The sequence below is a fragment of the Bos javanicus genome, chromosome 2, assembly GCF_032452875.1.
Source record: "Bos javanicus breed banteng chromosome 2, ARS-OSU_banteng_1.0, whole genome shotgun sequence".
Classification (NCBI taxonomy): domain Eukaryota; kingdom Metazoa; phylum Chordata; class Mammalia; order Artiodactyla; family Bovidae; genus Bos; species Bos javanicus.
The window spans coordinates 18,450,156-18,476,629 of NC_083869.1; the positions used below are offsets into that span (position 1 = coordinate 18,450,156).

Here is a 26,474-nt window from a genome sequence, read left to right on the forward strand (position 1 = left end):
CCCCATCCCATCCCTCAGGAACATCCCAGCACACCAGCCCTGAGCACCCTGGAGAGAACACATCTTTTAAAGTGTTTTGATGTAGTTTCTCAAAAGATGAATTTATTATATCTAACCCATAATAGCCAATTATATAGATGAATCTGGTAAAGATAGTAAAAGTGAAAGTGTTAGTTGCTCAGTCATATCTGACTCTGCAACCTCATGGATTGTAGCCCACCAGGCTCCTCTGTCCATGGAATTCTCCAGGCAAGAATACTGGAGTGGGTAGCCATGCCCTTCTCCAGGGGATCTTCCCGACCCAGGAATTGAACATGGGTCTCCCACATTGCAGATTCTTTACCATCTGAGCCACCAGGGAAGCCTATGTAGAGGTAGTGAAGTGTTATTCATTCAGTCGTATCCGACTCTTTGCAACCCTAAGGACTGTAGCCCACCAGGCTTCTTTCCATGGGATTCTCCAGGCAAGAATACTGGAGTGGGTTGCCAGGCTCTGCTCCAGGGCATCTTCCCAATCCAGGAATCGAACCCACACCTCTTTCAAAACATCTCCTGCATTGACAGGCGGGTTCTTTACCACCAGCACCATCTGGGAAGCGTCATGTAGAGGTAGGAAGGTAGGTAAATCAGAAACAGCCAGTGAAATAACAGGTTAAATTGACAGTCTCCATGGTGAGACATTATTCTTGAAGAATAGTGTTTTATGATTATGCTCCAGGAAGAGAAAGTAATTTGTATTTGTTTATTCTACTTCAAATGTTAATTTTGAAAAATTCAAGCACAGAAAATTCAGTTTCCTTGCAATAGGAGAAAACAGTGTCTACTAGGTATATATAAGGACTTTTGAAAATAGATTGTCCTGTCAATTTTTATTCTAAGATTATAAAAATAGTTTTATACCTTTGGTATGTCTGGATCAGTATTTTCCAAACTCGTTCTCAAGATGCAGTTCGATATTGCTGTAGATATTGTGGGGGAAATTGTCATCTCTAGATTCCATGTAATGCCTAACATAATGTAAATGCTGTGTAAATCGTTGTGAATACAAAGTAGTTCTATGTGAAGATTTGCCAATGAAGCAAATTCAAGTTTTGCTTTTTGGAACTTTCTGGAATTTTTTTCAAATATTTTCTACCTATTTGTGGGTTTAAATTGAAACAAAGTATGGAAAATTCTGAAAGAGATGGGAATACTAGACCACCTGACCTGCCTCTTGAGAAACCTATATGCAGGTCAGGAAGCAACACTTAGAACTGGACATGGAACAACAGACAGGTTCCAAATAGGAAAAAGAGTACGTAAAGGCTGTATATTGTCAGCCTTATTTAACTTATATGCAGAGTACATCATGAGAAACGCTGGGCTGGAAGAAGCACAAGGTAGAATCAAGATTACTGGGAGAAATATCAATAACCTCAGATATGCAGATGATACCACCCTTATGGCAGAAAGTGAAGAGGAACTAAAAGCCTCTTGATGAAAGTGAAAGAGGAGAGTGGAAATAGTTGGCTTAAAGCTCAACATTCAAAAAACGAAGATCATGGCATCTGGTCCCATCACTTCATGGGAAATAGATGGACAAACAGTGGAAACAGTGTCAGACTTAATTTTGGGGGCTCCAAAATCACTGCAGATGGTGACTGCAGTCATGAAATTAAGACACTTACTTCTTGGAAGGAAAGTTATGACCAACCTAGATAGCATATTGAAAAGCAGAGACATTACTTTGCCAACAAAGGCTTTGCCAACATTACTTTGCCAACAAAGTCAAGGCTATGGTTTTTCCAGTGGTCATGTACGGATGTGAGAGTTGGACTGTGAAGAAAGCTGAGTGCCAAAGAATTGATGCTTTTGAACTGTGGTGTTGGAGAAGACTCTTGAGAGTCCCTTGGACTGCAAGGAGATCCAACCAGTCCATTCTGAAGGAGATCAGTCCTGGGATTTCTTTGGAGGGAATGATGCTGAAGCTGAAACTCCAGTACTTTGGCCACCTCATGCGAAGAGTTGACTCATTGGAAAAGACTCTGATGCTGGGAGGGATTGGGGGCAGGAGGAGAAGGGGACAACAGAGGATGAGATGGCTGGATGGCATCACTGACTCGATGGACCTGAGTCTCAGTGAACTCCAGGAGTTGGTGATGGACAGGGAGGCCTGGCGTGCTGCAGTTTATGGAGTCTCAAAGAGTCGGACATGACTGAGCGACTGAAATGAACTGAACTGAATGGAACCTGTGGATATAGAAGGCCAATCGCACTTACCTAAAAGCACTCCTGAGGCAGCAGAGATAAATGCTCCTTGCTAAGGAATAATCAGCACAAAAATTTCCTGAGTTTATAGGGGAAATCTCAGAGATGTTGAGGGAAGCTGGTCTGACACCAGCCCCAGCCTCAGCAAGAACATGGGGGCAGAATTCTTTGCTGCAATTTTAACACAAGAATGAAGTCAGCTTGTTGACAGCTGCCAGATCATCTGACATCACTGCAACTGGTTTTGGGGATTTTTAGTCAGGACACCTGCCTCTTTGCTCCGCTACATGCTGAGAACCCTGGTCCACATCTCTAAGGGAGGCTGGCTGCCCCCACTCTACTCCCACTTCCCTTCCTCCAACAACCCAAAGAAGTTGAAGCAAACCCTTCAGGCCAAGGCCAGGAGGGAGAGCGAGAAGCCCTGTCCTGATAAGTAGGAGGGCCACCACAAGGAAGAGAATGAGGCCTCCTGGAGAGATCCACCAGTAGGAAAAAAGAAAAGGAAGAAACCTGAGATCCAGGGGCTTTGAATAACACGCCCAAATTCACACAGCTAGTAGCAGACCTGGATTCAGGTCTCCACGTATCACTGTGGTCTTGCCACTGCTTCACAGCTTCAAAAATCAAAATTGCCAGAGGGTGAGACAGCAAGACAAAGTGTTTAAGAAGAGGGTTCTTCCAGGGCAGGGTAGACAACAAAATCCTTTCAGGTTACTCCCTATAAAAAGGCCCCACATAGTCCATTTCTATTCTCAGAAAGCTAAAGCCAGAAACGCTTAACCTTTTATTGGCATTTGCAACATAGCTAGGAAATAGGGTGATTTTCTGACCCAGGATATCATGGCCTTCAGCCTGGTGACCATTTTTTGAGCTCCATTCTCTTTTCCCACAGTAAAGAGAATTCGATGGTGATGGTGATAGTGATGGCTGTTTCCTTCACATGTGGTCTTGATCAAAAAATCATCTCTACTTATCAACCTGCTGACATGAGCACACAGTACTAATTTCATTTTCCAACCCTGTGTGAAAATGTCTTGACTTAAGACAGAAAAACAGAGATAGAAAAAAAGCGCAGGTATATCAAGATCAACCTTGCCCTAAAAGCCGCCTCCAACAGAGCTTCTCAATCTCTGAAGTGTATGGGGATTACCTGCACTTGTTCAAATGCAGAATCTTCTTGGGCAGACCTGGGGTGGGGACCTAAGGGTCTGCATTTCTAACATGCTCCCAAGTGAAGACAATGCTGATGATCCTCAGACCATGCTAAGAATGATACAGAAAAATGTTTGGCCTTTCCATCTGTTAGATGATGGCCCCAAACTTTAATGCTCCCTATACACCTCTTCTTGGGAGAAGGCAATGGCACCCCACTCCAGTGCTCTTGCCTGGAAAATCCCATAGACGGAGGAGTCTGGTAGGCTGCAGTCCATGGGGTCTCGAAGAGTCGGACACGACTGGGCGACTTCACTTGCACTTTTCACTTTCACGCACTGGAGAAGGAAATGGCAACCCACTCCAGTGTTTTTGCCTGAAGAATCCCAGGGACATGGGAGCCTGGTGGGCTGCCGTCTATGGGGTCGCACAGAGTCGGACACAACTGAAGCAACTTAGCAGCATCAACAGCATACACCTCTTCTTAAACTCAAGTCACGTAGCTCAGTGGTCTTCAATCCTGGCTACCCACTGGAACTACTGAGGAACTTTAAAAGTACTGACAATCTCCCAGAGATTTTGCTGTAATTATTCTTGGGCAACCTGGGCATCCAGAAGTTTAAATGCTCCTGGAGGTTTCTAATGTGCAGCCAAGGTGAGCAACCCCAGATCAAACAACGTTTTCACTTAAAGGTTAACTGTTATTCTCCTGACATCTTTCCTCATATCACAGCACTATTAGCCAATCTGATTTTACATCTAAGTGTGCAGCAAACCAGTTGTCTTTTTCTTAAAAAAAGCAAAGGTTACCCTTCCTTAATCTTTCAAAATTTTTCTTAGTGACATGGCAAATTTATTACATTTTCTCCCACATTGTTGACATAGTTCAGTTTTACTGATTCATAAAATTGCTACAATACTTTAAACAACCAGGATTTTCATTAAAAAAATATAGAGTACACCTTTTGGCATTTGGAAGGAAAAAAGAATACTCACAAAATAATTATATATTTTTAAATGAAATTTATTTTTCCCCTGGGAATAAAAATCCTATTCTGAAAATGTTTCAAAATTAAAGTGCTTAGTTATATCAATCTAAAGCCAGTTTTGCTATTAGGTTACTAGGTTTATTTAGAGACTAGCTTTTCTATCAATTTTAATATTTCCATTTATTTAACTTCTAAATTTACAAACTATTCATTTAAATACCCATAAACTCTTGTTGTGGAGAAGGAAATGGCAACCCACTCCAGTGTTCTGGCCTGGAGAATCCCAGGGACAGCAGAGCCTGGTGGGCTGCCATCTCTGGGGTCGCACAGAGTCAGACACGACTGAAGTGACTTAGCAGCAGCAGCAGCAAATTCTTATTGAAAGAAGCATATGTATTAGTTAAAACTAACCAAAAATAAAGACATTTAAAAGGCAAAAAAAAAAAAATGTGTATACACACAAAGAAAAAACTATTTTAGAACAATCATATTTTCCAATGCTTGCTTATTTATGTTAGTGTGCAAATGTGAATAATTAATACCATTCAACTAGTTAACTAAAAAAGTGAAAATTTAAGGAAATCCAACTATAGTTAAGATAGTCAATTTATCTAAACGATTAAAAATAAAACAGTAAATTTTAAGTACACTGGATAATTAGAAAGTAAAAATTAATACTAGCAACACAGAACTCAGTAACTAGACAATACTGACTGGATAAAATTTTTTGAAGGGGTGAATAAATATAGGACCTATCCTAAATGTACATGCCCACTATAATTTTCCACACTTTCAAAATGATTCATTTTCCAAAACAGTCCACCAAATATGGAGACACTGAGAAGACTATTTGGGGGAGAGGGGAGGGTGGCTCTGTTAGGTTGGTGCAAAAATAATTATGATTTTTGCGTTGTTGACTTTTGCTGTTTGATATTGTAATATCTTAAATAAATGTGGTTATACATAATTTTAATTGTGTTTCTCACTCTATGTTTCTTTGTTAATGACTTATTACTTGCTGCTTATTTTATATTTATTTTAGACTAGGGAAGTGACATTAGAGCAAATCCAAAGAAACTGTCATTTTGAAGTGTCATCTTCTTATTCTACAAAACAGCAATGAACCATTTCTCAATAGGATCATGATGTGTGACAAAAATTGGACTGTATACAACAACCGGTGACGACCAATTTAGTGCTTGGACCAAAAAGAAGCTCCAAAGCACTTCCCAAAGCCAAATTCGCATAAGAGTAAGGTCATGGTCACAGCCTGGTGATCTGCTGTTGGCCTGATCCACTATGGTTTTCTGAATCCCAGGGAAGCCGTTACACCTGAGAAATATGCTCAGCAAATTAATAAGATGCACCAAAAACCGCAACACCTATAGCCAGCACTGGTCAACAGAATGGGCTCAATTCTGCACGACAACGCCTGACTGCATTTTGCACAAAAAAAGGTTCAAAAGTTGAACGAATTGGGCTAGGAAGTTTTGCGTCATCTGCCATATTTACCTGACCTCTTGCCAACTGACTACCACTTCTTCAATTATCTCACCAACTTTTTGGGGGGAAAATCCTTCCACAACAGGCAGGATACAGAAAATGCTTTCCAAGAGTTCACTGAATCCTGAGGCACAGATTTTTACACTACAGGAATAAACAAACTTATTTCTCACTGGCAAAAATGTGTTGATTGTAATGGTTCCTATTTTGATTAATAAAGATGTGTTTGAGTCTAGTCATAATTATTTAAAATTCATGGTCTGAAACTGCAATTACTTTGCACCAACCTAATATAGCATCAATCAAAAAATTACAAATATTGACTCCTATTTTACACCTGCAACTAATTGATGCTATATACATCAATTATACCTAAAAAAAAAGTTTTCTGTTTTGTTTGAGCCGTTAAAAGAAGAGAGGAAAAAAGTAAATACAAAGGAAAAAAAAAAGGAAAATTAGAATTGGAAAAGTTCACATGACTTTCTCTTTGGCTAATCATAGATAATACTGGAAAGTTCTTAGAAACTTACTTGTAACATTCAACCATAATTTTAATACTCAACCATGACTTTTATAACATAGAGCCATGATTTCTTCAGAGCCAATTGAAAGGCTGAGGAAATATATAGAATTTTGACAGACGATAAAAAAAAAAAAACCCACATAATGAGTCTTTTACTGTCTCTAGAGCAAGCTAGCCATGAACCCGAACTTAAAAATATCATCTAAAATATTATATCCACTCCCCTACTCCCCTTCTCCATTCTCCCCTTCCAAAAGAAAGAAAAACACCTGCAGGTGTCAATCTGAAAGTGACAGGTGCAGACACTACAGCTGAGGAAGCCATGTGTCCCTCAGAGACTGTTACGAAGACAAAAAACAACAGGTCATTGGTCGGTACATTTTGCTAAGCCTCATGATTCATGCCAGTTAACGACACTGTGTGGACAACATAGCCTGATTTGCAAAATCAAGAAAGAAAACTTACAACCTGTACATTTCCCCCAAAAAAGTCACAGCCTGCATTTTTAAAACACAGCAAAGAAAAAGGGCAATTTGCCAAAGGAGGTTTGTTACTCAAAACCACAAATGAACTCAAACTCTTCTCTCAAGTGATGGCTAAGGGTGGTTTAAACACAAAAGGTGACATGTGGAAAAGCATGCTATAGAATTCCACTTCCTAAACTCACACTTTAAAAAAGGTTTTAAAGAAGGGCACTGTTTTTTTTTAATTTTCCCCCAAGCACCATATCAAGGTTGCAAAGGTCTTCAAATTCACAAAGGCATGCTAGGAAGTTAATGGTGTGCATTGCTCATGCACACATAAACACATGGCCTGAAGAGGGAGATGACAGGTTATTTTTGTTTCCATTGAAAAATATATACATTTGATTAAATTCCCCCTGTGTGATAGTGGAACCTGAAAACAGGGAATCAATTATGAGTTGTTCAACTTTGTTTATTGTGAGTGATTAAAAAAGTAATCTAGCAAATTTCTGCAAAGTCAGACCATAATCATTGCCCCATATTCTGGACAACAGAATATCCTTGCTACCGTTCCTGCACTTTCCCCACCAAGCCCACAGCAAGCAGGTCACTCTCTGCTGATCTTAGCCTCAAATTCAGAATCCCCAGAAGCCACAACTGACTGGAACAGAATTGGCACAGAAGGAAAAAAACAAAAGGACAGTATGCCAATGTCAGGTACATTAAATCACAGGTGTTTGCTGCCACTCACTTCCCTCTGGTCAACAACCGCAAAACAAGAAAAACAAAATAATAAAGTCAAATTACACTTGTACATGTGACTTACATTCCAAGGCATCATCCAAAACGGGGTGTCCCAGCAAGGGGCTCTAAACGCTGGCTGGGCACGCCAGCTCTGCGGGCACGCCAGCTCTGCAGGCACGCCGAAACACTTGTATAACCTAGTGTCCACAGACACAAAAGGAAAGGGCAAGCATGGAGATTTCCTACCTAATTCAAGTACGCGGTCTGACTCGCAGGGGAGACTTAAAACGTATCTGCTGTATGCTCATTTACCATATAAATTTGTCAAATGAAGATTTTAAATCACGTACACATTCCAAGACAGAAATCTGGATGTTTAACTCTTACTGTCTCTAGGTCACACTTTTGATTGCTGCCAAGAACACAACTCTTTTTAGACTGAGTCATGGTAGCTTCTAGCGCAAACTTACTATATTCTTTGTAACTCAACTTATAAAATCAATTGTAAAACTAAACATAAATGACTAAATGTATCTCAAAACAAAATGGTTCCAAGTTGCACTGTCCACAAGCAAAAAACCATGCATACAGAACTGTATACACATACACACACACACACACACACACACACAGGATTAAAGAAAAGCATTAGAAACCCCAGGATGGTCTTTCAAAAGGAAATGGCCTCATTCTAGCTACACAGAAAAAGCAGTTCTTTGCACAGAATGATTAAAAAGAAAATAAAGGAATTAGAATGTCAGGTCAAAAAGGGCAGAGGTCAGAATTATTCTGTCATACACAAGAAGTACTTAACAACATAAGTAGAGTCATCTCCTCCTCTATTGCCAGCTGTACCACACACATGTGCCACCATGTACTTAACCACCTTGCTTTCAATGAGCTGATCTGAATGACTGCCTAAAAGTCACTTACACTTACACAAAAGTCAGTGTACAGAGGAGAGGCCTGGGGGACACATGCCAGAAGGGTGGTTATCCCTGGGAGAGCAGGGGGTTTCAAGGCAAACCTTCACTTTATTCACACTGTCTAAATGATTACTTTATATACAGTCACAGTAACTGAACATATTTAAATAAAGTAAATATATTCAGGTACTACTTTAAAATGAATGAGACAAAGAGGGGAAAGAACACAGCTCTCTGAGTCTGAAGCTCAGAGTGCTGGGAGAGAGAAATGATAGCCCTGAGGGGCCTATTCTCCTAGAAGCCCTCCTTTTCATTACACATAAGTATTCTTCATTATCTTCATTCCTAAACTGCTGCCTCTCATCCAAAATGACCACCTCTGCCTACTAATACCAAGAGGGTGGGAAAGAAAAGAGCGTGTGCGCCCAGCTCCTGACAGCTACTGATCCTTTCACCACACTGCTCTCTCTCCTTTGTTCTTAACTGTCCCCAAATCTGGCAATACACTTTACACTGAGATTCAAGTGAGTGAAAGCATTTTTGTGACAGCTTTCAAAACCACAGCTGTCAACAATGTCCTCCTCTCACTCTGGACACTAGCAAGGAAATTCATTTCAGTCATACATTTTATTCTTTGGTGTTCTGAATATAGTACCCCTTACTGATGTTGGCTCAGTGGTAAACAATCCTCCTGCCAAGCAGGAGATAGGGGTTCGATCCCTGGGTCAGGAAGATCACCTGGAAAAGGAAATGGCAACCACCCCAGTATTCTCGCCTGGGAAGTCCAATGGACAGAGGAGCCTGGTGGGCTATAGTCCACCAGGTTGCAAAAGACTCGGACATGACTTAAGGACTAAATAACAACTGATGTTAAAGGAATTGCTAAATTTGTTACTATTCCTGTGCATTAATTTGTTTTATCTATCAAAATTAATCAAAATGTAATCTTCCCTTCCATAAATTCTGGATTTCATAAATTCTGGAGTAGTTATTTGTTCAGCAACTAACCTTAGTCCAGCAACATATGAACTAAAATACAATGAAGAGGTAATTTAAACACTTGGGTGTTTCAGGATATAGAAACAAAGTATTTATCATTCCAGTCAATCCCATGTGAGTTAATCCTGGTTCTGTTTCTCCTGGTTGCTCCTGTATCCTTGTACTTTAACATCTTTGTTATGAAGCGAAAATGAGGTAAAGCTACTGGCCCAGGTTAAGTGTTTCCTTCTCAAAGACATCAACAGCAGACTATTTGAGGGAAAGAGCACAGTACAGGACACAAAGGGGAAATGCCATCCTGTGAAAACACACCAGAGTAGTTGATGTATTTGGAAAAGAGGGAGCATAAGGGCTCTAAAGATGTAGACGTTAAAGTTCCAGAGATGAAATATCAAAGCAAATAATAAGGGGACACAATAAAGAAACGATATTCACATCTAGGGACGGGGAAATGCCAGCATCAAGCTGTAACAGCAGGCACTGTTTGACACTGGCCATGGCTACCCATTTCATCTATCCTACCAAAGTCATCCTGGTAATATATGTAAAGAGGTTTACTCACACTCAGCAACTGACCATTCTTTTTGTAGAAAAATTTCTAGCATCTCTAGTGGTATTGATAGTTACAGCCATTCATCCCAACCATGAAACTCTACTTTAGTGAGAGAGAATGCAAACCTCCTTACAAAAAAAATTCCCTTCCCCAATATAGGCAACTCACTATCTGTAAGAGGAGTAACATGAGCACCTACTCACATTTCACCTCCAAGAATCAGAATTCAGTTTTATCACATACACTCTTAATCCAGACACAAAGGCAATACCTAAAATAACTGAGTAAATGCAGATATTCTGCTTCATATAAGTTCACAATATTTTCTGAAAAGTATATAAACATTCACTAGGTCAGAGGCACGATGACTAGAGTCCACTGTTTATTTCTATATACATTCAAAGAGTATCTCATCTACCGGCCATAAAAACCTCATCTCCATAATTTTGTTTTCTATACTTCATATTTAGATGACTAAAATAAAACACAATACAGGGATTTCCCTCACAGACCAGAGGTTAAGACTCCATGTTTCCAATGCAGGGGCTTTGGCTTTAATCCCTGGTCAGGGAACTAAGATTCCACATGCCGCACAGTGTAGCAAAAAAAACCCAAACACAACGCAATACCAATAAAGCTTAAAAAGCACATCAAAATTGCTATTATATGTTTTAAAAACAGTAACTATTACCGATTGAATTTTTAAGGCTTTAATGTGTCTTAGATAACATTTAATACTTGAACATTTCATATGAAGTCTAGTTAAATGTAGAGTAGTAGCAAACACTAGATTTTCCCATATATCAATAATTTTTCCTTTGGTGAAAACATCTTTATTCAAGTCTAAATGGATTATTGAATTAACAGTGACAGTAATAATGGTAACAATATTAATAGCTAATACTTATTAACACATACTATGTGTCAGGCACTGTTCTAAGTACTTCATATGTATTGACTGTTCTAATCCTCATAACAACCCTATGAGGTAGGTCGTACAGTAAAACCATATTAACTGAAAACCATTAGAGTGTGGAAAGAAGAATTATAGAATAATACTAAAGAAATTTTACTTTCTACACATTACTATGATTTCAGTCGAGACTTCCAGTTAAATATGGTAGACTGATCAACTTGTCAGAACAGACTACATAGGTATGAGATTTCAACAAAGTTTAATAAAAATAAGAATCAGGAAGGGGTGTGATAACTAACCAAGCAGAGTAGAGGAGGTTAAAACCTTATGTACCCAGAAGGAAGGAGCCAACAAATATACTCAACCAAACACCTAACAAGCTCAGGACTTGGAAGTAACAGCTACTGCAGAAAAAGGTTTAGGGCTGAAATCAGGACTAGACATCTGTTAAAAAGAGCAACTGGACCCTAAGTCCTCTCCCCACTCTCCACAGCCAGACAACCCACTCACCCCAAACTCCACAGAAGAAACTGAACCTGAGGGTTGGAAAACACAGAAGATGACTGAAGTGGGGTAGGGCAGGGAATGGAAAGGCCAAAAATAGAAAGATTTTAAAGTAAATACCAACATACAAACTATAAGGCCCTCAGCCTTTTCTTCATATCCTGCTGCTAGAAACCAGGAATCTTTTCTAGAGAAAATGAACAGCTCCAAAGAAAAGACCTACTCTGAAATTTAGGGAACTCCAAGAAAAAAGGCCAGCTCACTCCTAAAAGCAGACAACTGATAAACCCAGCCCACACATAAAAAAACATTTTTCTGAGAGCCTTTAGAATGGAAGACACAATCCAAAACAAATGAATACAACAGGAAATGATGCAGGAAATAAGACATGGGGGAAAAACCATGATCATCCTCATGAAAACAGAACAGACAAGAAAGATACCTTAGAAATTAAAAGATACAGCTAGATGAATAGAAAAAGGACAATTACAATATAACTTAGGAAAGATTTTTAAAATTAAAGGATCAATCTGGGAGGTTCAACATTCAAACAACAGGAATTCTACTAAAAGATTATTAAAATTATCAAAAAGATAACAGAAAAAACTTCCCTCCAGAAATGAAGTTGACAAGTCTACAAATTTAAAGTTATGTACTATAAAGTTAAGTACCCATCAACAAGAATGAATAAAGATCCATGCATCCTCATGAAATGTGGGAGGTAAAGAGACGTTCTTAAAAGCTTCCACAGTGTAAAAACAGATCCTGAATAAGAGAATGGTACCAGCATTTTCACAGGCATCATGAAGGCTTTAAGACAATGGAGCACCGCCTTCAACACTCTAAGAGAAAATTTATTTTCAACAGAGACTCAAAACTACCAAACAATCGAGACAAGAGACATACTCAGACCTGTAAAGCCTCAAAAATCTTTGCCTCTCATCCACCTTTCCCCAGGAAGCTTTTGGTAGTGGATATGCTTTGGCAAAAAAAAGTAAAGCAAATCTCAATAAAGATCCAATGAACAAGAGATCCAACATAAGACTGAAAAACAAAATGACCCCAGAATGACCACCAAATCACACACGGGTCTGGAGGGCAATTGTCTGGATGGGAGAAGATGAAGGACTGTGGAAAAAATGTCCCCACAGGGAAAAGAAGAAAAAAAGAAATTGACAGATCATCTGATTTTTTTTTTTTTTTTAACCATTTAAGCCTTTGGATAATCATTGTAACAGATACATAAAAAAACTAAGCAAATTTTAAAAGCAGGCAATTATCAATTAAAGGAAAAATAAGATTCTAGTAGAAAGGAACCAGAGATCAAATTGTCAACATCCTCTGGATCATCGAAAAAGCAACAGAGTTCCAGAAAAATACCTACTTCTGCTTTATTGACTATGCCAAAGCCTTTGACTGTGTGGATCACAACAAACTGTGGAAAATTCTGAAAGAGATGGGAATACCAGACCACCTGACCTGCCTCCTGAGAAATCTGTATCCAGGTCAAGAAGCAACAGTTAGAACTGGACATGGAACTACAGACTGCTTCCAAATCAAGAAAGGAGTACATCAAGGCTGTATATTATCACCCTGCTTATTTAACTTATATGCAGAGTACATAATGTGAAATGCCAGGCTGGATGAAGCACAAGCTGGAATCAAGATTGCCAGGAGAAATATCAATAACTTCAGATATGCAGATGACACCACCCTTATGGCAGACAGCAAAGAACTTAAGAGCCTCTTGTTCAAAGTGAAAGAAGAGCGTGAAAAAGTTGGCTTAAAGCTCAACATTCAGAAAACTAAGATCACGGCATCTGGTCCCATCACTTCATGGCAAATAGATGGGGAAACAGTGGAAACAGTGATAGACTTTATTTTCGGGGGCTCCAAAATCACTGCAGATGGTGACTGCAGCCAGGAAATTAAAAGACACTTACTCCTTAGAAGAAAAGTTATGACCAACCTAGATGGCATATTAAAGAGCAGAGATATTACTTTGTCAACAAAGGTGGGTCTACTCAAAGCTTTGGTTTTTCCAGTAGTCATGTATGGATGTGAGAGCTGAACTATAAAGAAAGCTGAGTGCCGAAGAATTGATGCTTCTGAACTGTGGTGTTGGAGAAGATCCTTGAGAGTCCCCTGGACAGCAAGAAGATTCAACCAGTCCATCCTAAAGGAGATCAGTCCTGAATATTCATCAGAAGGACTGATGCTAAAGCTGAAACTTCAATACTCTGGCCACCTGATGTGAAGAACTGACTCATTTAAAAAGACCCTGATGCTGGGAAAGATTGAAGGCGGGAGAAGGGGACAACAGAAGATGAGATGGTTGGATGGTATCACCAACTTAATGGACATGAGTTTGAGTAAACTCTGGGAGTTGGTGATGGACAGGGAGGCTTGGGTGCTGCAGTCCATGGGATCGCAAAGAGTCAGACATGACTGAGAGACTGAACTGAACTGAGTAGAAAGTAAATAATGATAGGAAAAACTGATAATGATCAATAAACAATATTTATATCCATAGATTTAACAAATAGTTGTGATTAATCTACACTGGGGGTATAGGGGAGGTGAGGATATAAGCAAAGTAATCCTGCCTGCCTGCCATAAAAGCAATTTAAAAAACATTTCAAAAATCGACAAATCAAGAAAGAGTAATAAAACGTATTTTAAAATAGGAAGGTAAATACTAGAACCAACCACTGAGAGCTAGAAGTACTTGCCTCTAGGGCACTAAGAGGAGGAATTACTTCTTTTCACTCCAAGCCTTCTAGCTTCTATTTGATTTTTTTAACTATGTGCATGAATTACTTAAAAAACAAAAAAGCTAATTTAAAAAAATAATTCAAATTTACAAACTCAGTATGAATTCAAAGAAAGGAGGACTGTGGAAGTGAAAAGCATGAGAAGGAAGCCCCATCTACCAGCTCCAGTTACTTACCTGATCAGGGCTATTCAGAGAGACCTCCTCCAAGGAGCTCCTGCAGCCTAACCAGGCTTTTTTACAGGCCAGCACATACCCTCTGCACCAAGAGGCAGGACCAAGGTTCAAAGGACAGACCCAGAGGCACTTCATGTAGTAAGTCAAGAATTGGTGGAGTCCAAATTAATAACATGCACGGAGTCACATATTACAAGACTGTATTTCCTGAGATCTTATGATAACTTCTAAACACTAATTATAATAACATACAGAGAAAACCTACAATTCAAGGTGAAAGGTTCCATGGAGATTGTCAAAATGAAGATACTTTATCTCTTGCCTTGGAATTTAAGTTTAAATAGCATCCATTTCTGGACTTGTCCTGACTGAAGATAACACAATAATTCAGTGTAATGTAACAAAGTTCAAATTTGGTCCACTTACAAAAGAACTCTCATCAGAGTTGTTTTAAGCATAGAAGCCTTGGATTCCCACACAACAGAAAGCAAGCACTGGTTCTGCTTAGATCATTGATATACCAAGAGTCTCCAAATTTCTCAACCCCAAGGCCTAGATAAAGTAAAACAAGAACAACCAATAATTAGACACTACAAAAAATCATAACAAACCAAAATTCTTATGAAATTTTTCTTATTTGGTTCATCTTTTTCTTAAGATTCAGAAAAGTCAGGCACCCTTGAAAATACACTGGGCTCCTCAAAATGCAAGGTTCCCTGAAGCTTTGCTTCATGATACCAACTCACTGGTCAAAACCCAGGTGTAATTCCAGATACACTGATATTCCCTAAAAAAAAAAAAGATTTCACAAATGAGTTGATTCCTAAGGGAAAAAAGGTGATTCCAGTCACAATAAAAATCCATATTTAGGAATATAGCAAACTTGGTCAAAGCACCTACTTCAAGGAGAAAAAAATGATATGAGCCAGAAATAACTGTATTTTATTTTTAAAAATATTTACAGAAAACTGTTCAGGAACTCATATTTTTGGATAAAGCAATATAAAATGGATTTATTTTCCATGAGTTCAAAAGCTTTGTTATAGTGTTTCCATTATAAACCTATTGATTAAAAAAAAAAAAAAAAACTACTAGAAAAACTCCCACACTCAGTAGTAGCACCTTGATCTCCATGGTCTTATCACTACTCATTCCTATTACAAAAAATAAAAAAAGAAACCAAAAACCTGATAACTCACTCAACATGAAAGCTTACTATATTATCAAACTTCTTTTTTCTCAAACTAGACATATGAAGTACAACATGAGCAGAAAAGATTCCTCCTAATATAGTCTAATGACCTGTGTGCTATTTAAAATTTCAAATACTTTAAGTAGCATACAGTTTATCTAAATGTATATTAATGTGTATAGATTGTTTATGTCCATTTTAAACTTAAGAAAGCCTATAACTACACTTATTTTAATAAGGAAATAACAAATTTTTTTTAATTTGTTTAAAAAATATTTTAAACAAATCTTTTAAAACAATTCCCACATAAACTTACAAGAGAAATTTAAAATGAAATAGGACATAACATTCTAAGCTCACAGGCAAAAAAGCTAAAAATATGCCTTACTTGTGTATTTACTATGAGATCTAAATATACAAACAAAATCAAAGCAATAAAGAATATTATTACCATTTGATAAAGATTAGACAAACTACCAATAAATGTAAAAAATACAATGTATTATATGATGAGTTTGAATGCAAAAACCACATATTTATTAAACATATGATTAACTTAAAAACTCCAAACCAGTTTGTTTTAAAGTGCTCCTCATCTAAAACCTTGGACAAAACCGTCACTCCAAAGTAAATTGAAAAAACAGTTTACAAGGCAAACACTGACGGCGTGGACAGGCACTACCAGAAAATGCTATTTGTTCTTTAAATAATGCCATTCTCAAGCTACGTAGGGCAGTCACCTTGACAGATTCCTCTTTTTATAAATATTCATAAATAAAAAAGTCTAGATATTCTAAAGAGCTGCAAATATCAATACCTTACAACAGTAGCTTAATAACGTCTATTCTGGGAAAAAAGCACTAAAATCCTCTTCCATTGCAAGTCGTTTATTTCTCTGGTGAAGTGAGCAAGGTCACTACAACATTAACTTCTTTCTAGAACAATGTAAATAACAATGCACACACATCTTAAATTTGGTAGGTCATAAAAGTTAGGATGCAATCTTTTTTTTTTTTTGATGCAACAGAAAAATAAATAAGTAAAAATTAAATACTTTAACACAACATTTGGTATTGATAAGTCAGTAGTGTCAACTTCATATACGAAGGACAGCACAGTCTGGTTTTTTAAAAATCCTCAATGTCATAGTATTTGGGGTAAAAATATCTCGAATATTAAATGTTTCCTTTTTGCTTAAAGGAATATAATACAAACACCATCAAGCTGCAACCGTAACTCATTTCAACCGGGGTAAAGTGACCATTTGGTCCATGGCACAAGTTACATATATATCACACTTCTGTCAAACTGAAACCTTAGGTTTATAAGATTTCATGTTTATAAGCTACAATACACACTGACTAAGCTGTCAGTCCCTCACAGTTTTTTAGAAAAATATCTACATTTGTCCTTATGGATGTCAAAATGTTACACCATCATTTGTTTAAAAAAAAAAAAAAGATGCACATTCATACTGTGAAGTTATTAGGAAAATACTCTTGCAAATAAACTATATAAAGATAAAATACACTTCAAAGGTATGTGGGTTGTTTTTTTGTTTGTTTTACAATATTCTATAAAGTGCAGAGAAATCCTAAGGGAAAAACTACTCCCTATAACATAGTTTAATTACAGCAGCTTTTGCATAGCAATACTTAGCGGAAGTTGGACACTTCCGTTTCCTCAGGAAGAGAAGGATAGAAGAGGATCTTCTGATTCAGATTTCTTTTTGGCCATAAATCTGCTTTCTTCAGGAATGGTTGCTGATGCCAAATCTCCATTAAGTGTATTTCTTGAACAGTGAACAGGTCCTATTAAGAAATTGATTAAAAAGGTAAACATCCTACCAGTATAACTCCAGTCCTCTGTAAAAGAACATTTTCTATTCAGGGACATGAAATCACTGTAGCTTCCTGCCAAGCTTTTGATGGTTTGCTTAAAAAAGTAAAAATCTAACTTTTATAATACTGGCAGTTTTAAGGAGAAACCGAAAAATTCATGAGAAGTTATGAAATTATCTGAAGTAGTAGAGATACTTGTTTTGTTCATTGCTAGAACCAAGGTTCACAAATAATGGAGTAATGAATAAGGATTTGCTGAATTTGAATTTAGTCTTCATTAACTATTGCTTTTTCAGCCTTATCATTTTAATGCTGCTGGCATCCTCCTGATTTTCTGGGCAAAGAAACCAAGTTCTAAAAAGATCACAGGCCTAACCCAAAATCAAACAGTTGGTAACAACAGAACTTGGACTAACTCAGGTCTTGGTCTTTTCATCACAAGACTTTGTTTTCCTTAATATTTTGATTTTATTGGCGTATAGTTAATGTATCATGTTTTGTTAGTTTCAGGTATACAGCAAAGCATCACAAGACTTTCTGAGCAAAGTTGACCAGGTACCTCACACTGCAAGTTCTCACATCTCCATTTGGGATGCAGCTCACAAAACTAGAACTGCAGCTCCAAGCGAGCACATGAAACACACTGGCATGGTCCTGTTCATTTTCACATGAATATATTTTTAATTTAATATAAAATTTATAAATTTTTCAGAGAAGGCAATGACACACCATTCCAGTACTCTTGCCTGGAAAATCCCATGGACGGAGGAACCTGGTAGGCTGCAGACCATGGGGTCACTAAGAGTCGGACACAACTGAGCGACTTCACTTTCACTTTTCACTTTCATGCATTGGAGAAGGCAATGGCAACCCACTCCAGTGTTCTTGCCTGGAGAATCCCAGGGACGGGGAAGCCTGGTGGGCTGCCATCTATGGGGTCACACAGAGTCGGATACAACTGAAGCGACTTAGCAGCAGAAGCAGCAGCTGCATCTCTCAAAGGAAAGTATGTGCTGACATAAAGACTTTCAACTAAGACTTGTCTATTTGCCCAGTACACTTTCTAAAAAGTGAAAGTCGCTTAGTCACGTCCAACTCTTTGCAACCCCACAGACTATGCAGTCCATGGAATTCTCCAGGTCAGAGTACTGGAGTGGGTAGCCGTTCCCTTCTCTAGGGGATCTTCCCAACCCGGGAATTGAACCCAGAGTCTCCCACATTACAGGTGGATTCTTTACAGCTGAGCCATAAGGGAAGCCCAAGATCACTGGAGTGGGTAGCCTATCCCTTCTCCAGGGGATCTTCTGGACCCAGGAATCGAATCTGGGTCTCCTGCATTGCATGCAGATTCTCTACCAACTGAGTATCAGGGAAGCCCACACTTTCTAAGAAACAGAACTAATACAGTCTCTGCTTTGTCAGCTAACTGGGACACTAATTTTAGGGTAAAAAGAAGGAAATCTAAGGCTAAAATTGACCTATCTTATACTTGCCAACTTTAAAAAGTTTTAAAGAGTTGAGATATATGTATGGATATAAAGATTAATGCATGTGCACATATTAATGCAGGTATGTGTGTGAGTGTGCATACACGGGTGTATAACTAATTATGTTACACTCCTTAACAGCTAAATTGTTAAATGGAATAGGCCATTTACACTTAGATCTTATGAAAACAGTTTTCAACAATTCAGAACCAGAGGCTCTAAAAGAAAAGACAGCTAAGGAAAATGGCTGGCTTAAAAAATTAATTTAGCTATCACAAATGAAATTGACACCCTTAAAAAAGAGAAATGGCATTAAAAAAAAAAAGTACAAGGCAGTACAAAACTGCTTCATAAGCTCTAGATGAAAAGGGTCATGTATTTTTAAAGGCAGAGGTAAATTGCAATGTATAGAACCTGCCTCAGGTGACATTTTTTTCCCCATACTTAACCTCTTTAACCATCTCTCTCTTGTTCTTATCACTTCAAAGATGTACTAAACTGGCCTAGGAAAGTTTCTTTCTCCCATACCCTTCCCCTACTCAATCCATTTCCTTCTTTTGTTTATTCACTTGTTGCCCCAACATAAATTCAAAATGATAATGAGTACACAGTAGTGTTCTACATCAATAAATAGATTAGTTCTGTAAGAAAAATGGGCATTAAGAAAAAAAGATGCCAACAACTTCTTGAGATCTGAAAGTGAGCAGCAGTTCCTTCTAGAATCTCAACCATGTTCATGAACTTCACATTCCCCTCTACTTAAACCTGTTTAATATTCTGATTAAGTCAAACAACTCTATATTAATGAATGTTTTCAATATAATCAAATACTAGAAATCCAACACTATTGTTTCATCTCATTTCAGCCACACTACAAATTAGCTGGGCTCCTCCATGCAGTCTAAAGAATCTAACTACCATTCACCATTTCATTTCCATAAGGGAAATAAAATCTTATTCCAAGCAGCTGACTTACAAATAAACCCTTGGAACACAACCTGTTCCTTAACTGAGAATAATATGTAATTTCTACCCCACATGTTTCGTGGAAAAATAGTAAAGACTTTGGAAAGCAAAAGTCTATTAATGGAGTTGTAATAATAATACCATATTTGCATTCACTGGAAATCATGGTCACTACTGTCTAAGTATATGTTCTGACAGACTTTCAAAGCTTCTCCTCTGAAGAAAAAAATAATTAACAGAAATCACAAAATCTTTCCTATTCAATCATAGTATGCTGTCTCTTTAATAAGAAGGAAGAAAAAGGCACAGGAATAAATGTTAGTATAATTCACCATCACCACCAGAAAATAATTATTTACCTTGGCCATTTCGAATTATTTAAGTAACAATGCTGATTTATTTGGAGAAGGCAATGGCACCCCACTCCAGTACTCTTGCCTGGAAAATCCCATGGACGGAGGAGCCCGGAAGGCTGCAGTCCATGGGGTCGCTAAGAGTTGGACCCGACTGAGCGACTTCACTTTTCACTTTCATGCATTGGAGAAGGAAATGGCAACCCACTCCAGTGTCCTTGCCTGGCGAATCCCAGGGACGGGGAGCCTGGTGGGCTGCTGTCCATGGGGTCGCACAGAGTTGGACATGACTGAAGGGACTTAGCAGCAGTAGCAGCTGATTTATTTTTCTCTGAACTTAGAACTTGCCTTTATCTTTCCCTAGAATCCAACTCACAATTTATGCTTCCTTCTAAAATGTTTTTTAAATGCAAATATAGTGGGAATATAAGATTAATAAGAAATTACTAAAATGCAATGGGAATAAAAATGTTGATATTACATATGTAAATCTAAGATACAGTATTTACAAAGAGATATTTAGTACTTCTTAGTACTGACCCTTGGAGAAGGAAATGGCACCCCACTCCGGTACTATTGCCTGGAAAATCCCATGGATGGAGGAGCCTGGTGGGCTGCAGTCCATGGGGTCACTAGGAGTCGAACATGACTGAGCAACTTCACTTGCACTTTTCACTTTCATGCATTGGAGAAGGAAATGGCAACCCACTCCAATGTTCTTGCCTGGAGAATCCCAGGGACAGGGGAGCCTGGTGGGCTGCTGTCCATGGGGTTGCACAGAGTTGGACACGACTGAAGCGACTTGGCAGCAACAGCAGCAGTACTGACCCTATTCACTGCCAGTATTCTTCATTTCAACAATTACAGAGCCCCTTACCTATTTTGCTGAACAGGCCAAAGGGAGAGTCATACCCCTTCTAACTTACTATCTGGGTCTTCAAGAGGAACATCATTACAAGAGTCTGTATCGGAGTAGGTTCTTCGGCGTCGCTGGGAGAGTCGGTGAAGTGCAGACACGGGTTCTTTTATAGAGTGGCTACTCCTGTAAATAAATTAAAAGCATTAAGGACTTCCAACAAATGAAAACACCCTCAACTGCAGTTTTCAGTGACTTCTCTTTAAATGAAAGAGGAACTGTTTTTATACTCAAAGTTCTATTTCAGCAACATTCTACTCCTTCAGAGGTCAGACCATAAACAAGTCAAAGCACTTAGAACCCAGCTGGTAAGCTGGGGAATATAGCCTCTGAGCCAAACTGAAAGGAAAAGAGGTACAATGAAGTGACTACTTATAGAGGAAGGTCCAGCTAGAGAGTAACATGTTTTATGGTTAACAAGTACTTGAAAACTAAAAGTTACCGACTTCACAAGTATATGTATCTGGTGTCACCCATACCCAATCTAAAACAGCAGAGCAAAGGGGATGGGCCAGCAGTATGGGAGTGTGCTAGGAGCCAACTCACTGACAGCAGCAAGTGAAGGCTAGAAAAACTAGTTTTCACAAATCAATCTGGAAAACCAGAAAACTAGAAAAATTAAACTAAAAAATTCAACGCAGAAGCAAATCACCATCCCTCAACAGCATTATCACTGGATGACAGCCCAACATTACTGTTCTTAATGACAAACTTGATTCACCAAGAAAAAATAAAGTTTAAAGACTCATATTGTAGCTTATTTAATAAGGCAAAATGGATAAAATACAGGTCAAAAAATTCGATCATTAAGATAAAAATTTGAAAAAATTAAAACTTTGTTAAAGGAATCAAGCTTTTATTTTTCTGGAAAATTCAGTTGGTGAAATATTTCATTTCCTGATAGAATTAGATACAATACTGGACTCCTATGAGCACATAATAGTTCAATCAATAACATAATCATGAGAGGGTAAAAAATAGTGACAAAATAATAAGGGGTCTCAGCTTTTATTCTTTTTTTTGGTAGCCACTCAGACATTTACTGAAAGAAAGATTCATTAAATTCTATAATACTTTACAAATTTCTAAAGTTTCACATACATGACTTCATATAATCCTATAATAACCATTTTTTGCCTCTACCCCATATTAATTTGGAGACATAAATGCTAATGTCACTATAATTTCATCACTTTCCAAAGAACCAATAAGACAACCATAGCAACTCGAAAGAATATTACCTGCTAAGATAAACAGCATGGGATATCCTGGCAAGATCAAAAAGGTAAATTTTTTACATGTGTTGATATGAATATATACTTTAAAATATCAACTGCTTTTTCTCTCTTTTCAGTAACAGCCTTAGCTCCAAATAAAATAGCTCAGAACAAATATATGATCCTATAATAAACTATAGTAAAATAAGCCTAAGTTTGAAGCCTTAATACATTGAAAATGGATTTCTATTAACCGTCACTTGTTATAATTTACAGCTTAAAAAAAGTATGATAGCTGCCAAGTTGCTTACCTTACTGGCAATTTTATTCACTCATTATTGTTCTTTACTGACTATCTAGTGGGGCCAGGCTCTATACTAAGCAGTAAGAGAAACAGTGATGAGCAAATCAGAACAAGACTCTGCCCATACAGAGTTTATATTCCATTTTATGAAAGACAAAAAAAATTTCCCTAAGTAGGTAGAATTTTGAGAGAATTTGGTCAAAAGAAAAGGTTATTTTACCTCTCTGTACTGCAAGAACCAGGATGGCTGACAGAACGCTTCATCTAGAAATTTTAAAAGAAAATAAGCTTAATCACAGGTCAAGTAGAACAAGACAGCTCTAATACATTTTTATGGTGATGATAATTAACATAAATTTACTCAAGGAAAAGATAGCTGGCCAAAAAATTTGTTTTTTTTACAGACTCAAGTAACATTAGCACAAGATAAAGCTTTCTCCCTAGTAACTAATAACTGAAATCTTTCTCAAAGCATACAAAAACATGCTGGATTATTTTCTCAATATTAAAAACCAAATTTTATTTTATATATGTATCTAGGTGGCATCAGTGGTAAAGAACCCGCCTGCCAATGCAGCAGACATAACAGACACGGGTTCAACCCCTGGATCAGGAAAATTCCCTAGAGGAGGGTACGGCAACCCACTTCAGTATTCTTGCCTGGAGAATCCCATGGACAGAGGAGCCTGGCTGGCTACGGTCCATAGGGTTGCAAAGAGTCGGACACGACTGAAGCGACTTAGCATGCATGCACGCACACACGCACGCACACACACACACACACGTATATATATAAATATATATAAAACAGTATACCTAACTAGACCCCTCAAAGAAAATCACACTATTTATGATGAAAAGAAGTATTTAGAAAGTCAGAAAAGAAAACAGTCTAATAAATGTCTCTCTCTGTCTCTTTTTTAAAAGGCAGAGCTTCTCCTTGCCATTCATTATTCACGTAGCTATTACACAGATGTTCTAAAGTGTGGGTGGTTTTCATGGAAAACAGCATTAATAATTCAAGCCTTTAAAGAAACCAGAAGAGAAACCCTAAGCCTTGACTAGGTTTCTAAAATCATATACTTAAAATATAAATAAATAAAATCTGATTCATCAGAAAGTTATTATGAAAAATACAAAACACAATTTAACTACTCCCCCCAGAACACAGAAGCAGCTAAGTGGATTATTTCAATGCTTGGCGAGGTAGCAGAAAAGCAAACTTTTTACTAAAACTAAGGATACTTCCTTTAAATACAGGAGCTCAAAAGTCTTAGAAGTAAGTTCAAGTCTAACAGTTGTGTTACATAAAGGCCTTCTACAGTTGCTCTGAGAAATCCCTGTTGAAATGAGAATTAAGACCCATCCAATTTGTAGTCCAGGGATACTTAATATGATTAAAATAAAGATTCAACTGGACATTAACAGCTGCTTTAAGAGAAATCATTTCCTTTAGGATTACTCACCCAGCAACACTCCCACTACAATTATCACTCAATTTATGGATCAAAAATGACAAGTGTTTAAACCTCCATGATGATTTGAGATATAACTGAATGCAAGCTAATTTAAAGAGAGACATGAGATTAACTATGCTAAGCAGTTACAAAGATCAAGTTAATTTTTGAATTCTCAGATCTTTCAGCTTTTTCGTTTACTCATGTCATTAAAAAAAAAAAAAGAAAAATTCCCCTTGAAGACTATCTGACCTTACTTTCTATGCTATGTGTCTCCAGAACTATTTACCATAAGCCACAATTTTTGCTTTAAGAATGAAGTAAAATGGCACAGTGAGGAAAAATAAGTAACCTCTAACCAACACTTTCTAGATTACTTATTGGATTTTTTGTAATGTTTCCACTGATAAAAGACTTTAGTTTAAAAGAGACAGTTATTATGGTTTACATAAAATACACATATGACTTCTCTGGACTATAGAATATTTCTAACAGAAAGCATTTTCCTCAGAAGTTTGATGCAGAAATCAGGTAGGTCTGAGGTGTTTTCATTATATTTGACTCTATAAAACAAAATACCTTATACAAAAATAATTGAAACCTTAAAAAAAGTACTGTGTACCCCTTGTATATCAAGCTCAGGAACACACTACATCCATCCCAAAAGATTAGGGTTTTCTGTTCAATTATAATGTTATTTAGCAGTTCACAGTATACCTAAAATTGCTCTAAAAAGCAACACTGTCAAACTGCATTCTATCAAATGCCACAATCCTGTGGGTTGTTATTTAAAAATATACAGAAGGGTTCAACCATCAAATAAATTTCAGAAACACACCACCTCTCCTCAGAGAGTCACCTCTCCTCAGAGAGTCACATGCATTTGAGCATAAAAGAGGTTCTAGAGTTCCAAAGAATAGCAAGGAGAGGTAAGAAAGCCTTCCTCAGTGATCAATGCAAAGAAACAGAGGAAAACAATAGAATGTGAAAGACTAAAGATCTCTTCAAGAAAATGAGAGATACCAAGGGAACATTTCATGCAAAGATGGGCTCAATAAAGGACAGAAATGGTACGGACCTAACAGAAGCAGAAGATATTAAGAAGAGGGGGCAAGAATACACAAAAGAACTGTACCAAAAAGATCTTCACAACCCAGATAATCACAATGGTGTGATCACTCACCTAGAGCCAGACATCCTGGAATGTGAAGTCAAGTGGGCCTTAGAAAGCATCACTAGGAACAAAGCTAGTGGAGGTGATGGAATTCCAGTTGAGCTATTCCAAATCCTGAAAGATGATGCTGTGAAAGTGCTGCACTCAATATGCCAGCAAATTTGGAAAACTCAGCAGTGGCCACAGGACTGGAAAAGGTCAGTTTTCATTCCAATCCCAAAGAAAGGCGATGCTAAAGAATGCTCAAACTACCACACAATTGCACTCATCTCACATGCTAGTAAAGTAATGCTCAAAATTCTCCAAGCCAGGCTTCAGCAATATGTGAACTGTGAACTTCCAGATGTTCAAGCTGGTTTTAGAAAAGGGAGAGGAACCAGAGATCAAATTGCCAACATCCGCTGGATCATAGAAAAAGCAAGAGTTCCAGAAAAGCATCTATTTCTGCTTTATTGGCTATGCCAAAGCCTTTGACTGTGTGGATCACAATAAACTGTGGAAAATTCTGAAAGAGATGGGAATACCAGAACACCTGATCTGCCTCTTGAGAAATCTGTATGCAGGTCAGGAAGCAACAGTTAGAACTGGACATGGAACAACAGACTGGTTCCAAATAGGAAAAGGAGGACGTCAAGGCTGTATATTGTCACCCTGCTTACTTAACTTATATGCAGAGTACATTATGAGAAACGCTGGGCTGGAAGAAGCACAAGCTGGAATCAAGATTGCCGGGAAAGATATCAATAACCTCAGATATGCAGATGATACCACCCTTATGGCAAAAAGTGAAGAGGAACTAAAAAGCCTCTTGAAAGTGAAAGAGGAGAGTGAAAAAGTTGGCTTAAAGCTCAACATTCAGAAAACGAAGATCATGGCATCTGGTCCCATCACTTCATGGCAAATAGATGGGGAAACAGTGGAAACAGTGTCAGACTTTATATTTTTGGGCTCCAAAATCACTGCAGATGGTGATTGCAGCCATGAAATTAAAAAACGCTTACTCCTTGGAAGGAAAGTTATGACCAACCTAGATAGCATATTCAAAAGCAGGGACATTACTTTGCCAACAAAGGTCTGTCTAGTCAAGGCTATGGTTT

The 26,474-nt window shown here is 37.9% G+C and overlaps 1 protein-coding gene across 4 annotated transcripts in view; it reads right to left on the reverse strand.

Moving 5' to 3' along the window:
• Positions 1-15,391: 15,391 nt before the first annotated feature.
• The window catches only part of PLEKHA3 (pleckstrin homology domain containing A3), a 29,780-nt gene continuing 18,697 nt past the window's right edge, over positions 15,392-26,474 (reverse strand). For 3 of the 4 annotated variants that reach the window (XM_061434232.1, XM_061434259.1, XM_061434242.1), the window contains exons 6-8: positions 22,967-23,010; positions 21,236-21,351; positions 15,392-17,473 (exon numbers count right to left, since the gene is read on the reverse strand). In XM_061434232.1, coding sequence (XP_061290216.1) covers positions 17,346-17,473; positions 21,236-21,351; positions 22,967-23,010 — 288 coding nt within the window. In that variant the 3' untranslated portion in view covers positions 15,392-17,345. Of the gene's footprint in view, positions 17,474-21,186; positions 21,352-22,966; positions 23,011-26,474 lie in introns of all 4 variants that reach the window. The other variant, XM_061434250.1, reaches the window with a different exon arrangement.